The sequence below is a fragment of the Montipora foliosa genome, chromosome 14 (genome assembly GCF_036669935.1).
Source record: "Montipora foliosa isolate CH-2021 chromosome 14, ASM3666993v2, whole genome shotgun sequence".
NCBI lineage: Eukaryota > Metazoa > Cnidaria > Anthozoa > Scleractinia > Acroporidae > Montipora > Montipora foliosa.
This window is the reverse complement of record NC_090882.1, coordinates 5,212,240-5,224,555: the sequence shown is the minus strand read 5'-3', so window position 1 is coordinate 5,224,555 and position 12,316 is coordinate 5,212,240. Positions and strand designations below refer to the sequence as shown.

General features: G+C 41.7%; 1 protein-coding gene across 11 annotated transcripts in view; it reads right to left on the bottom strand.

Annotated features, from left to right (window-relative positions):
* LOC137985019 (kinesin-like protein KIF26B) overlaps positions 1-12,316 on the bottom strand; it is a 70,785-nt gene that overhangs the window by 1,001 nt on the left and 57,468 nt on the right. For all 11 annotated transcript variants that reach the window (XM_068832415.1, XM_068832416.1, XM_068832417.1 and 8 more), the window contains 8 exons: positions 12,074-12,175; positions 11,547-11,703; positions 10,771-10,933; positions 4,256-7,344; positions 3,352-3,455; positions 2,695-2,811; positions 1,398-1,570; positions 842-968 (listed from right to left, as the gene is read on the bottom strand). In XM_068832415.1, the coding sequence (XP_068688516.1) occupies positions 842-968; positions 1,398-1,570; positions 2,695-2,811; positions 3,352-3,455; positions 4,256-7,344; positions 10,771-10,933; positions 11,547-11,703; positions 12,074-12,175 (4,032 nt within the window). The remainder of the gene's footprint in view (positions 1-841; positions 969-1,397; positions 1,571-2,694; positions 2,812-3,351; positions 3,456-4,255; positions 7,345-10,770; positions 10,934-11,546; positions 11,704-12,073; positions 12,176-12,316) is intronic.

Here is a 12,316-nt window from a genome sequence, read left to right as displayed (position 1 = left end):
AAAAAGCAATACGCCGATACACTGGAAGTACCATTTCTGCTTGATGCAACAAATTTTACTCTTACATAATCATTACGAAGATACAGTTTGTCCCATTAATTGCTAAGAATATAATACCGGCAGGACCAACCAATCACGACATCACACAAAAAGGAAATGACTCAGAAAAATCAGTAAGAAAAAAAAAACAGAAGAGATTTTTTAATGGGAATATATATATTCTGTATCACCCAACTGGTGGACTAATGCAAATCCTGCATTTTAATTAGCTATGTTACTAGAGCGTGACGCTTTCGTGCGTTTTATTCCTAAATAAATATTTCTTAAACTTTATTATTTCATTTTCTGTCCGACTACTTAGGTGATACTAAAACAATTAGATCTTTCGCCCTCAAGGGCCACGAGTCAACAGCCCATTCGGATTCTCCTCACGGGCTATTGACCCGGAGCCCTTGCGGGCTACGGGTCTAATTGTTAAATATTACCAGAAGCAATAATCCAGAAGTGTCGATCTCGTCTCAATTGGCCTTGACCCATCAGTTAACGGTATTATCTAAATTTAGAATACAGGTCCCGCAAAATAATGACCAATCAGATTAGGCCAAATGACAGAAACTCTTCTGATTGGTCCAAAAATGCAAAATCGCGCGTGCGCGGAATGCAATGCCGCTCCGCTTTGTTCCCGCAAAAATCTAGGAGTAGCCGTTTTGAAAATAGACACTTTCGACAAAAAGCATCATCTGGAGGCTCTGCATGGTGAATAAATATAAGGATTTGTTTAGGATTGAATTTTGATATATCGAAAGTGGGCTATTACGACAACAACAAACTGGGGACTTACATCCATAACTCCATCTTTGGTTTTCGTCTACGAGTCTATGTTTGGCTTCAGTGAACTCATCTTTTAGGTCGTGTTGTCTCTGACGCAGAGATGCGATTCGTGACTTTCTGTTCTCGGAGACCTGCCACTGTTCAAAGACAAAAACATAAAACACCGTTAGATTTTCAACCTCCAATGCCTTTCTGAAGTTCTGATTGGTTTGCTAAATCTCGGTTATCAGCTTACATATCTACTGATCTCCAGGATCAGCGCTTCGCCGCCGGCGGCCTTTGTTTGCTATTCGATATGAATGGCGGATTGCTTGATCGTTGCATTTGTTGTGATTGGACAGAGCAACTTGTTTCGTTTTTTGACACTCGTTTGACACTCCTCGTTATTTCATGTATGTATCACACATTATAGTGACCGTTAGGCTCATTTGACTTGATTTGCGTTGATTGTTAATTTCATTTTACAGTGTTCCCAATTAGTGTTCCAGCGCTAAATCGACAAGACACTTAAACAAAGCTCCTTTTACAGAGAGCTGCATCATTAAATGAACGGTGACGAATTGTACCTTGAAGTCCGTATCGGATTCCATAGCTTTTTGAACTCTCTCTAAGTCATCAACTTCGTAAACTGTTATTTGAACTGGTTCCAACGACTTTCTCGAAAACCAGCGCTTGGGCGAATATTTTCGTATCCTGGAACCACTTCCTGGGGACGAGGATCTGCTTCGCCCATAAAGCCCTGCAATAAATGGTCCCTTGATGAGCCAAAATGCAGTTTGTCTTCAAATATTGTGGAAAGCGATAGGAGAGTAGAGTGGGGGTTATAATCACCACCTTACCACGTCTCTATCCTCGCTGGCCAGTTTAAGTAGCTATAATTATAGGGCTGGGGTAGGGTGGGGGGGGGGGGGGGGGTAGTGAACAATGGAGGTCAAAATTCTTGGTACATTCCGCGACACGTAGATCATCAATCTATGTCACTCCCCCTCCTGCCCCCGAATCCCCGATAAAAAATGTTGAATTTTCTGCGCCGTACTTCCCAAACTGGCCGCGCGTTGTCGTGATTTCACGTTGTCGTCATGCAGAGCACCGCGAAAATATGCGCTAAAATACGTGCAGCACGTGCAGCACGTGCTGCACGATTATTTTTCCTTTTTTTAACCAATGACATTGCTTGTCGTCGTATTAGGGAGTTAACACTAGTGTTAAATCAAGTTATATTGTTCATTGTTCTCCCGGGGATTCAAAACACCAGAGAGTTGACACTGCAATAGTGTCAACACTCGTGTTACAATGTGTTTCTCTCAAGTATGACGGCAACCATTGTTGTTTTGTGGCCTTGTTGTTGATGTCGACGACGACGTTGTACGAGGGGAAACTGGGGAAAGTGAACAGTGAACACGCCTCAGTTAAAGTGAAATAGGTTGTTATAGCTCGATTTACATAAACAATGTCTTTTCCGTGACGAATTTGTGGACTGTCCCAAGGCAGATTGTCCCCTATTGTAGTTTCCTTAACAGGAACGGTTTTGTTTTCCCCACAAATTTTGCGTAAACTATTGTCAACTATTCCCAAGTGCATTTAAAAACAATAATTTCTGCAAAATTTGTGGGGTTACATGAAAGTAGCTAATTGGTGAGGAGGAACCAGTCCATAGTCGTGATCTCGATTTATGATTTATCTATTTCATTTACCTGGGGGTAGGGGTGGGGGGTGGGGGGGGGGTGTAGTAAACAAAGAAGAACTCACCCACGGGACTGTTAACATTGAAGACTCGTTAAGATATGGCATAAAACATTATACAATTTGTCTACCAGTGAGAATGTGGTGGCCACCTATGGATTCTTCAAACGACGTACATACCTTTTCGTTTTCCCCGGCTAAATCCTTTCTCGCTGCAACTATCACTAGAGGCATGGCTTGCATCGTTGCGCATGCTCTCATAGCCGCTGCTGCTGGCTGCGTCAGATCGCGAAGATACTGAAGACATAAAGGAAGAGGAAAGAAACGTGAAGCTTTAGAGGAAGGTGATCCAGATTACACAAACAAACAAACAAACAAACAAACAAACAACCAAAAGAGGAATTGGCCGCGTTGACGGCCCTTCCTTCTAGTTTTAGGAAACTCGTTGAATTGCGAAGGGTGCGGCTGTACGAGATCGGGTCGAAAGCAGATCTAAGGAGCTCTGAGAACCACTTTATGGTTCCTGTAAAATCTCGAAGCAAAGCACCACAACCAGATGCAATTAAGCTGAAAGTCCATTTTGATGGGGAAAGAAAACCGGAATACCCGAAGACAGTCCTTCGATTCATGTTCAGACTGAAAGTCTGCTCACATAGGATCGCAGAGTTGACAGACGGCGTTGATGACAATTACGCCATCCTGTGTACATCACGAGCTATTCCATGACGCTCGCCGAAAGGACTCAACTTCGGTGAACAGGCGGGTAGCGATGTTCTCCTTAGGTCAAACCGTACAAATAACTGAAATAAACTCAAGAGGATAATATATTGTACTCACATGACTTCGCTCTTTTTAGCGATCTACTTCGTCCGCGGAAACCACTGGAGTCTGGGATGCTGCTGTCACTAGCATGACCGCTGCTGTAACTACCGCGGTCCCGGCTAAAAAAAGAAAAACGGACAAGGAAAATAAGCGAACACTAGTTTTATCTTATCTTTTCAGGCCTGCTTTCATTTGCTGAAAGTGTATGTGACAGATTTTTCCTTATTTACTCAATCGAAAATCATTCACGTGTTTCTGAGATAAAAAGAGCCAAAAACATTCCATACCGATTTTCCTTCCTTGTCCTTTATCATTTTAAAAATCCAGTTTTCACTTCCGGCGGAGTATAAAAAAACGCACTAGTAGGAGACTGGGGATAGCAGAACTGTGACGTCAATACAAGAACGAAATTTTCCAGGGTCCGAATTTTCCTTTTTTCAAGACTCAGAAGTTGCTGAAAGTGCTTCTGAGGTGCGTTGTATTTGGTTGCAATAATGCAAAAGACAAAAGAACAAAATTTCTAACCCTAAAATTCCCTGCATCCCTGTATTGAAGTCCCGGCCTGCTATTCCCAGTCTCCTTACTAGCGCGGTTTTACACCCCACCGGAATTGAAAACCCCGATTTTTAAAAGACTGAAAGGCAGCGAATGAAAATCGGTTTGGAAATTTTTTGGTTGTTTTATCTCAGAAAACCATGATGTTCCGATTGACTTACTAAAGAAAATCTGTCATATACACTTTAAGTTGATCATCTTCTTTACTTTCATTTTTCTTGGCGAACTGTTAAAGCGTTTAACAGGAGTGAAACACTATTTAGGACGCCAATTTTAATTAAAAGCCCTCTCAATGACTGGCCCTCGATCGAACTCACTGTAAGATAGGGAAGTTCTTCAGTTGGACATCAACTCATCCACTCACCTAAAAAATTTGAATTTTCCAAATTTTCCATTCCTTGTCGGTACTGGAGTCTCAGAGCAAGACAATTCATCCGCTGTCACATCTCCAGCTGATAGCACGGGCTCGTGTTGTACCCAGACCACCTCAGTACTCTCTGTTTTGGCGCTACCATCTTCCGTGCGCGATGACGTCAAAGCCAGTGTGGAGACGTTTTGGGTTTCGTTGGCCGTTGTAAACGTTGCCACAAATTCCCCAGACAACCGGTACTGCCGGTTGGCGCCTCCTTTGGAAGCGGCCGCATCTTCGGTTACTTGCGAACCCGATAAAGCATCCGAAGGAATAGTCGCGAAGAATTCGCCAGACAATCGGTAGATTACTCGCGGAGGAGTGCCACGATCGTGAAAGCGTGTGATGAACTGTTCTTGCGGAGCGTACGGTGTCTCAGGCGTTAATGGAATGTACTCTATCATTGGTCTTTCCACAGAGACGGAGATTGCAGGCGAAGGAAAAGTTGTCATCGCTCTTGTACACGATAAGTCGTTCGTCGACGATTTATCGGATTTCTTGATGTATTCGTTAGCTGTAAGTTCTGATCCGCAATACGTTAATTTCACAACACTAGACACCGAGCTCGACGATGCGCGTCCACGTCGATTTACTGGGTTTTCTGTCTCAATATAATGACCCTTGCTTTCGTCGATCCCGTAAGTGGACATTTCTGGGCGCCCAAAATTGTACGAATGATTTAATCCCTCGTCGTCCTCTATAATACAAGGTCTTTCAAAACAGTTTGCTTTTTGAAAATTATTGTTTTCGTCTTCACTTCCAAGGAACGTAACGCTTGTTTCCACGTTACCAACCGAGAGCGACGAAAGCCGTGGCGTGGACCTGAAGCGTTGCGGTGCAACGCCGCGGCGCGGCGTACACCACGGCTCCGTTTTTGCACTGTCGCTGGATTCATCCCCTTCATGGGTTTTGTAGTTGCACGGCGCAACGTCACTGTCATAGTCCCTCTCGCCTTTATACCGCAGTTTAGGACTGGAGACGAGTCTTGCAGTCTCTGTGTAAGTGCGCTTTTGCGGCACAAGTGGCGGTAACAATTTTTCGTTAGTTGACGAATCACGCGAAGCCGAAGGAGCAATGCGTCGATTCGGCTTCGAACGTGGTCGTCTATTCTCGAAATGCCGCGACCCCGGCCGACCGTACCACGATGAAAATTTTTCTCCTTCGCACTCTCTGAGTTGTTCGGCGACAAATTTTTGAAGAAGCGAGCGCAGGTCGCCCTTGTTACTTGTAACTTGCATGTTTTCAACGGGAATACTTTCCTTGTTTCCTTCAACAAGAACAGTTTTATTTCCATCATCAATCTCGACGCTGACAATGCTGTAACTACAGCTCGCACGGTTCTTGACATCAAGCGACGCTCGATTTAAGTTAGACTCAACGGACGGGAACTCTGGTATGGGGGACAACGTTTTACTGCTGTGGAAAGATTTCGACATCTGAATGTCCTCGAGTTCATCCTCGGTTGAGGAAGACTGAGGCGACGGTACAAGACGATAGAACGTTTTCAATGGCGTTTCAAACGTGTAGCTGCGTGTCATGTCCGTGTCAGAGTCCGTGGCGCTATCGTCGGAATTTTGACGGTTGCCCGATTTCTGATTAATGGCTTTCTCCGTGGACAATTCCGGTGATACGCATGCGCTGACATCTTGAAAGCGCTCCTCGAGTTCCGGAAACAAAACATCTGTCTCAGTTCCAGTAAAATTCCTCTGCGAGTCATCAGCATCCATTTCTTGCTCTTCCTCTTCTTCGGAAAAAGCTTCGGCGATGATCGCATGGTCGGCGTTCTCCTTTCCCCAAACGATTTCGCTGTCATCGTACGACAGTTCTTCGGAGCTCGTTTCTCGGGTTTCTTCCACAACATAACAAAGTTCATTCGTATCTGACGTCGGAGATGGTGGCAAACAGTTTTTGATAAGTTCGGCTGTGGTTTTACTCTCAAGGTGACTTTTTCGATTCTCGAAGTGATGTGATTTGTCGCACAAATCAGGCCTGTAGTTGAGAGAACTTCTAGAGTCAGTTACGTAACTATTACTGTAGCTAGTTGCGTTACCATTGTAACGAGACTGGTCGTAATGATGCATGTTTTGTTCCATGTTAAGCGATTCCATTGAGGCAGAATCAGTTTGGATATCATTCACAGCTTCGCAAGTTAAGAACGAAAAAGAAGGCGCCTTGGCCATCACAATACTTTCCGCATCTGATGACTCACTAGAAGTCTCCGGACTCATTACGCGTGCGCGCAGCTTGGAATCCTCGCCAGGAAACGACTGCACGGGAATCACAACGGTGCTGTGGCGAGAATTCATACTTTCATCAACGTCAAGGTTGAGACCCAAGGTGGAGGGAATAATGAGTGTATTGTTTTCTGTTGATGCAGAACTATAAAGATCGCTTCCTTTAGAGCTTTCACCACTGTCACTCTGAGAAGTCTTTGTCCTTTTAGCCTCTTCCTGTGAGCTTTCCAAACTACTTAACGAACTGTTCTTTTTGTCCAGGAGTCGTTTCCGACTAGTCCCTCGGTTTTCCGACGCAACTTCGATTTCCGTCTCGTAACACGAATCTTCCGTGAAGCATTCACTACCCTCGCCTTCCTCTCGCTCGGACAATATATCTCTTTGCACTTTCGCTTCCACCAGGTTTCCCTTATCCTCGCTTCCTTCAACTTCACGCTGTAACTCTCCGTTGTCTTCGAAATCATCCGTCTCTTCGTTTTCAATCGACTCGAGTTTTCTTACAAGGGACCTCGTGCTACTGGACACCCTTGAGTTCTTAATAGGGAGCCTCTTTGGCGGGCCCTCGTTATCTGTGAGCTCCCTATCACTGATGGCCCCGTCGGGACCGACGTAAATCACAGTGTCGCAGGATTCTTCGCCAGTGCTCGAGTTGTAGTCGGAACTCCCCAGCCCATCGATCGGACAGTCTTCGCGGAGTTTTTCGTTCAATGCTGTGGTCCGAAGTCTAGGCTCGGCTGTACGAAGTCTCGGCTTTCGGATTCGGGCTTCGTCGCAGGAACTTTCACCGCCGGACGAACTTGTACTTGAACCCTGAAAAAATAGTAGAGACGACAATTTAGTAACATAACTCGAGTATAGTACTAATATTTTCTTTTAAAAATTGGTCCTCCTGTAGACATAATTAATCGCATTTCAATCACAATGAACAAATTGAAATAGACAACAAGAAGTCAAGAAGTCATTATATTGCGTTTTGAAGCCTCAGTTGGTCCCTGGCCAAAAAATTCCCTGGACTTTTGAAGCAATCGACGTGTCCTGGGTACTATTTAAACCAATCATAAGACAGTACTGTGCTTACACGGCTTTCCCGCGCTTTGCGCCAGCTGCGTTTTGATTGGCTCGTTAGATGTGCTTGTTTAATCTTGCGTCTGCTCTGATTGGCTCGTAGGGCTTTCCGCCAGTGATCGAATTGGCGGGAGTGTCTGACCTCGATCTTAGATTTTACGGCTAAGTGATTTTCTCCTTTGAAAGAACTATTAGAAGAATTTGTCTTTGAGCTTATGAAATATTTTTTCTTCCGCTCCACATGGGCTTTTCTTATATACAAACCACCACTAACAAAATCTTTGTTCCACAAATAAAAACTATCACGTACAAAATGATAGCTGAAACAAACGATAGCGGATTCGATGTTTCCGAACTTAACTTCTTCCCAGCATGACGAAAAAGATACTTGATAACTGAAAAACAAAGGACCTCATGTACACCCAGGGAGATAAGTAACCTTATCGCCCCAGGGGCAGGTCCAAAAATGACTATCTCCAACATGCAATACCTAAAAAATCACTCAAAGAAATTTAGACTTTGCGCTGGCGTTTTTTAAGTACCTAGTTTATTTAAATTTAGAGTTCCACAAATGAAATCATTTTTGCTTCTCCATTAGGAAAAGCTGGAACTTTGTTTATTGTGAACATTTTAAATTTACACCACGGGGTACCAAGTTTCGCACGCAATTTGGAAAAAAAAAAAATTTAATAACTTGAACGTCTCCCTACTCATCGTGAAATAAAATAATTATTTGTGTTATTTGTAGCTATCTCACAAAACGAAATGTTTGTGAAAAAGAGCTTTAGAACGAACTGCCGATTTTAATTCATATGGTAATCAGCTCTCCCACCAGCCATCAATCAAATATGTTATCTGTGAATGGATGACTTTTGTGATACAAGTAAAAAATATGCTCGGTTCCCTGTTCTTCATTAAACTCTGTTTTTTGAAGAAATGTGAATAGTTTTAGCTGCTTCTTTCAAACTTGTTGCGTTATCAAAACTGCCATATATTCAAAATAATATTGTATTAGATATTCGCAGTTTGATTGTGTGGACGGAACAGAACTAGCCCAGGTGAAAAATCACGTTAGATTAAATTTTTAGTTCCCTTTGTGTTATGTGAACAAATCGTAACATCATTAAAAATTTAATCTAACAGTTTCATTTAATAACAGCGAGATAAACAGATTCGAAAACAAAGTTACACTGTCAATGCGAGAACATTTAACTTGCTTTTAAAAATATGAACGTGTACCTACTTAAAAGCTATGGTATCGTGCAGAGAGAATAACTTTTCTATTAAGGCTAGCCTAGAAGTAATTGCTTACCGCAAGCAATGACTATTTCTGTGGTTAAAAACTGCTGTGCAACGATTCAAATACAACACATTTTAAAACATAGAGTAAGATATTTTGGACTGGTTATGAAAACGAAGCTTGACTTAAACCCCGGTGATCAAGGCGCGCGAACATCAGGTATTGGTAAAAAATGATTAGTTGAAGGCACAAAGAAGAAAATATTCCCATTTCAACAATGTTCATCCTTTTACAAGTTTCTTGCTCGATATGATCTGCATCCTGGCAAATAAACTCAGCAATCTCGTATCTGAACGCACTTTGAAGAAATGTGAAATGCATGAGACCACCACGCCGTTGTCAGAAATGTTTACGTTAAATATTCACATGAATTCGGAAGAATTCTAACTGAGAAGATCAAGCTGTTATTACTCACCACGTTTTCGTTTTTGGGGACAAAAAGTCGAAACTTGGTCCAAAGTGGAGTTTAAGAACTGCGCGACAGCGATTTACGACTCAAGCGCTACAAGTCAAGGGCGAAGTCGATTTATATAACGTCGGGGTGGTGTGTGTGTGTGAGATCAAAAGAATATAAAACATGCAGAAGAAATAGATTAAAGTTATGAAAACAAATTTAAACAATTAAACCGGCACCATGGTTCATTGTTGTAGCCAAACAATGGGCGGATAGCTAAAGCATACCATGATAATTCAAGAAAAATTAATAAAAATAAAGGAACAAAAATCTACAATTTTCTTTAATAAAGGGGCATGACCTTACGTATAGCGGATCTTTTCAAGATAAATTAGCAGGCATAACATACTGAATTAAAACACAAATATTAACTAACATCATAATTAACTATGACAATTCTCCGAAAATTCTAAAGGCGACTGATGATTGTTACTCTCGGATGACTTAATGAAAATATAAATTAAATTTCTAGGAGAAGAGTGCATGCGTAACGAAGGCTGAAATGTACCTTATATCAATGAACTGAAAACGTAGGATACAGAGGATATTAGATGGCCGCTTTGGGGATACGAATTTTATCTTCTCGAGCTGCAAGTATTATTGGGTAATCGTGTTGGTCACCATGACAACACCTATATCCTCACACGTGAAAGATAAGAATGATATGTTCACTGCGCGTGGTGAAGATATGATTTTTTAGTAAAAGCAGTAATCCTGGTATTTCATCAATATCTATATAATAAAAAGAGATATCTCTCATTTACCTTCTCATTTTTCTGCCGATATTTGTTTTTGATTCTGCAATGGGGTTTTGTTCGTATTCTATCCAAATTGTCATGCCAGTCTCACGTCAAGTGGTTTGCATCTGACGTCACAGCAGCCATGACGTTGGTGCACAGAACAATGCGGTCAAATGTCTTTTGGGACTTTGACTCTATTATTGTGCAAAACTTGTGAGGCCATTTTCTTTTGTTTTGTGCACCAACATGATCGTCTCATCACGTGGATGCAAACCAAGAATAACCAAGAATAGACCTTATTCATAAATGGCGGTCAATTTATAATTCTTTTGTCGAAGTGCAAATTAGCCTACCAAGCCTCGATACCGTACAGGGAATTGAAAAGAATTCTTGCTCTAAAATGAGGCTTGGTAGGCTAATTTGCACGTGGGCAAAAGAATTATAAATGCGACCGCCATTTATGAATAAGGTCTATAGTATAATAACAAATCTTAACATTGCACTTATTCGTATCATATTCTCAAAATCTCGTCATAGTCTGCCTGACTATTCTAATAAAACAACTCTTTTGAAAAAGAGCACTTATCATGACTATAGAATCTAAATCGAATTTACACAACAAAAGCTAACGCAAAAAGAAGTCATTTAGTATGGAGAATTAACATTTTCAATCTTACCTTTCCCTTTCGTTTTCGTAATCGGTGAAGCCTGCTTGCTAATTGGACAGTCGCCAGTGTTTCGGTGTAGAATGGAAGCGAGGGTGACGCATGCGCAATCATAGTGGTACGGCATGACGTATTTCCGATAGACTCTTGGAGCATGCGCGTAATTTTACTTGCTCTGTTCGAGACAAAATCAAACAAAGAGCCAAAAAATTTTTTTTCGGAACTTTGAATAGTGATTATTATTATCATTGTTATTATTATTATTATTATTATTATTATCATTATTATTATTATTATCATTATCATTATCATTATTATTATTATCATTATCATTATTATTATTATTATACTTTTCGCAAGGTAATGTATTATCCCAGGAGCCCATGCATCTGGAGCGTGCAACTTCCATACAGCGTCTGTGAAACGGCGTTTTCACAAGTAGGTTTATTTTTAGACTAGCCCTTCCCGCGAATTAGGTCAAAAAACAAAGGCAGTTCCGGTTCGGTGGCCCTATGACGTCAGCTTAATTTCTTGTAATTGGTCATCGGGCTCCTGTGGGAGTCTCATGCGTGGGAAATTCAATCTAAAAATAAATCGGTCTGTGAAAACGCCGTTACACGAACACAGTAGAGTTGTAGGCTCCGGGTCATGGGTTCCTGATTATCCACATTATCTGGCTTCAAACCTGTTTCATTTCACTTTATTCGTTTTTAATCAACTTTTACTCGCCTTTAGAATCTGTCTATCCGTCCGGCTAAAATATGTTGAAGCTGATTAGCCGTACCCACCTGTGTGGCACGTGTTTGGCGCCATTTATGAGCGAGATGATGACGTTTCCGAGTCCCGACAGAGACATGCTACTCGCCCCGCCATCTTTCTTGGACCCAGTGTATCCCTCGCAGCTGGCAAGATCGATCAAGTGGAGCCGAGAGCGACCTCCATGGACTGAGGAAAAAAATCAATTTAATTCAAGGGTCAAAAGTGATATCCCATTTTAATTGGCTTAAAAATCTCGCGCCAAAATCTCAGCCAATCAGGAAAAAAAGGCAAAATCAATTGTAATTTGTTCGCACGCGATTTCCCGGGCTTCGCAACGGCTGCAAATATTTGTTTTGCAAATATTTGCTATTGGCTTTTAATTGTCTCTAGCGTTTTTGATTGGCCAAAGTACTTATTTCGGTTTTCTGTTTTCAATACGTAATTGCGAAGCACTCCAACACCAAGAAACCCAACTGTGAAACCCAAAAGTCGCAATGAACTTTCCGTGTTTCATAAAATGAGTTAGCGCTTAACAAATCAAGATGAACACCAATACCTCCTCCAACGTTCCTCGAGTTTTTCTCCACTCGGTACTGATAAATATGGACTGTGAAAAACATGTGAGAATTCATTTTCTCTTCCCAATCTGAGTTCTCGCCTGAAAGATAGCAAATGGTTTATTGTTAATTAATTGAATGAACATGATATAAATATAATATGCAATAAGCACACTGCAGGGATCGCGTTAACGCAGAAATCGTGCATTTTTACGCAAATAAAATCCAAAAAATGCATCCTC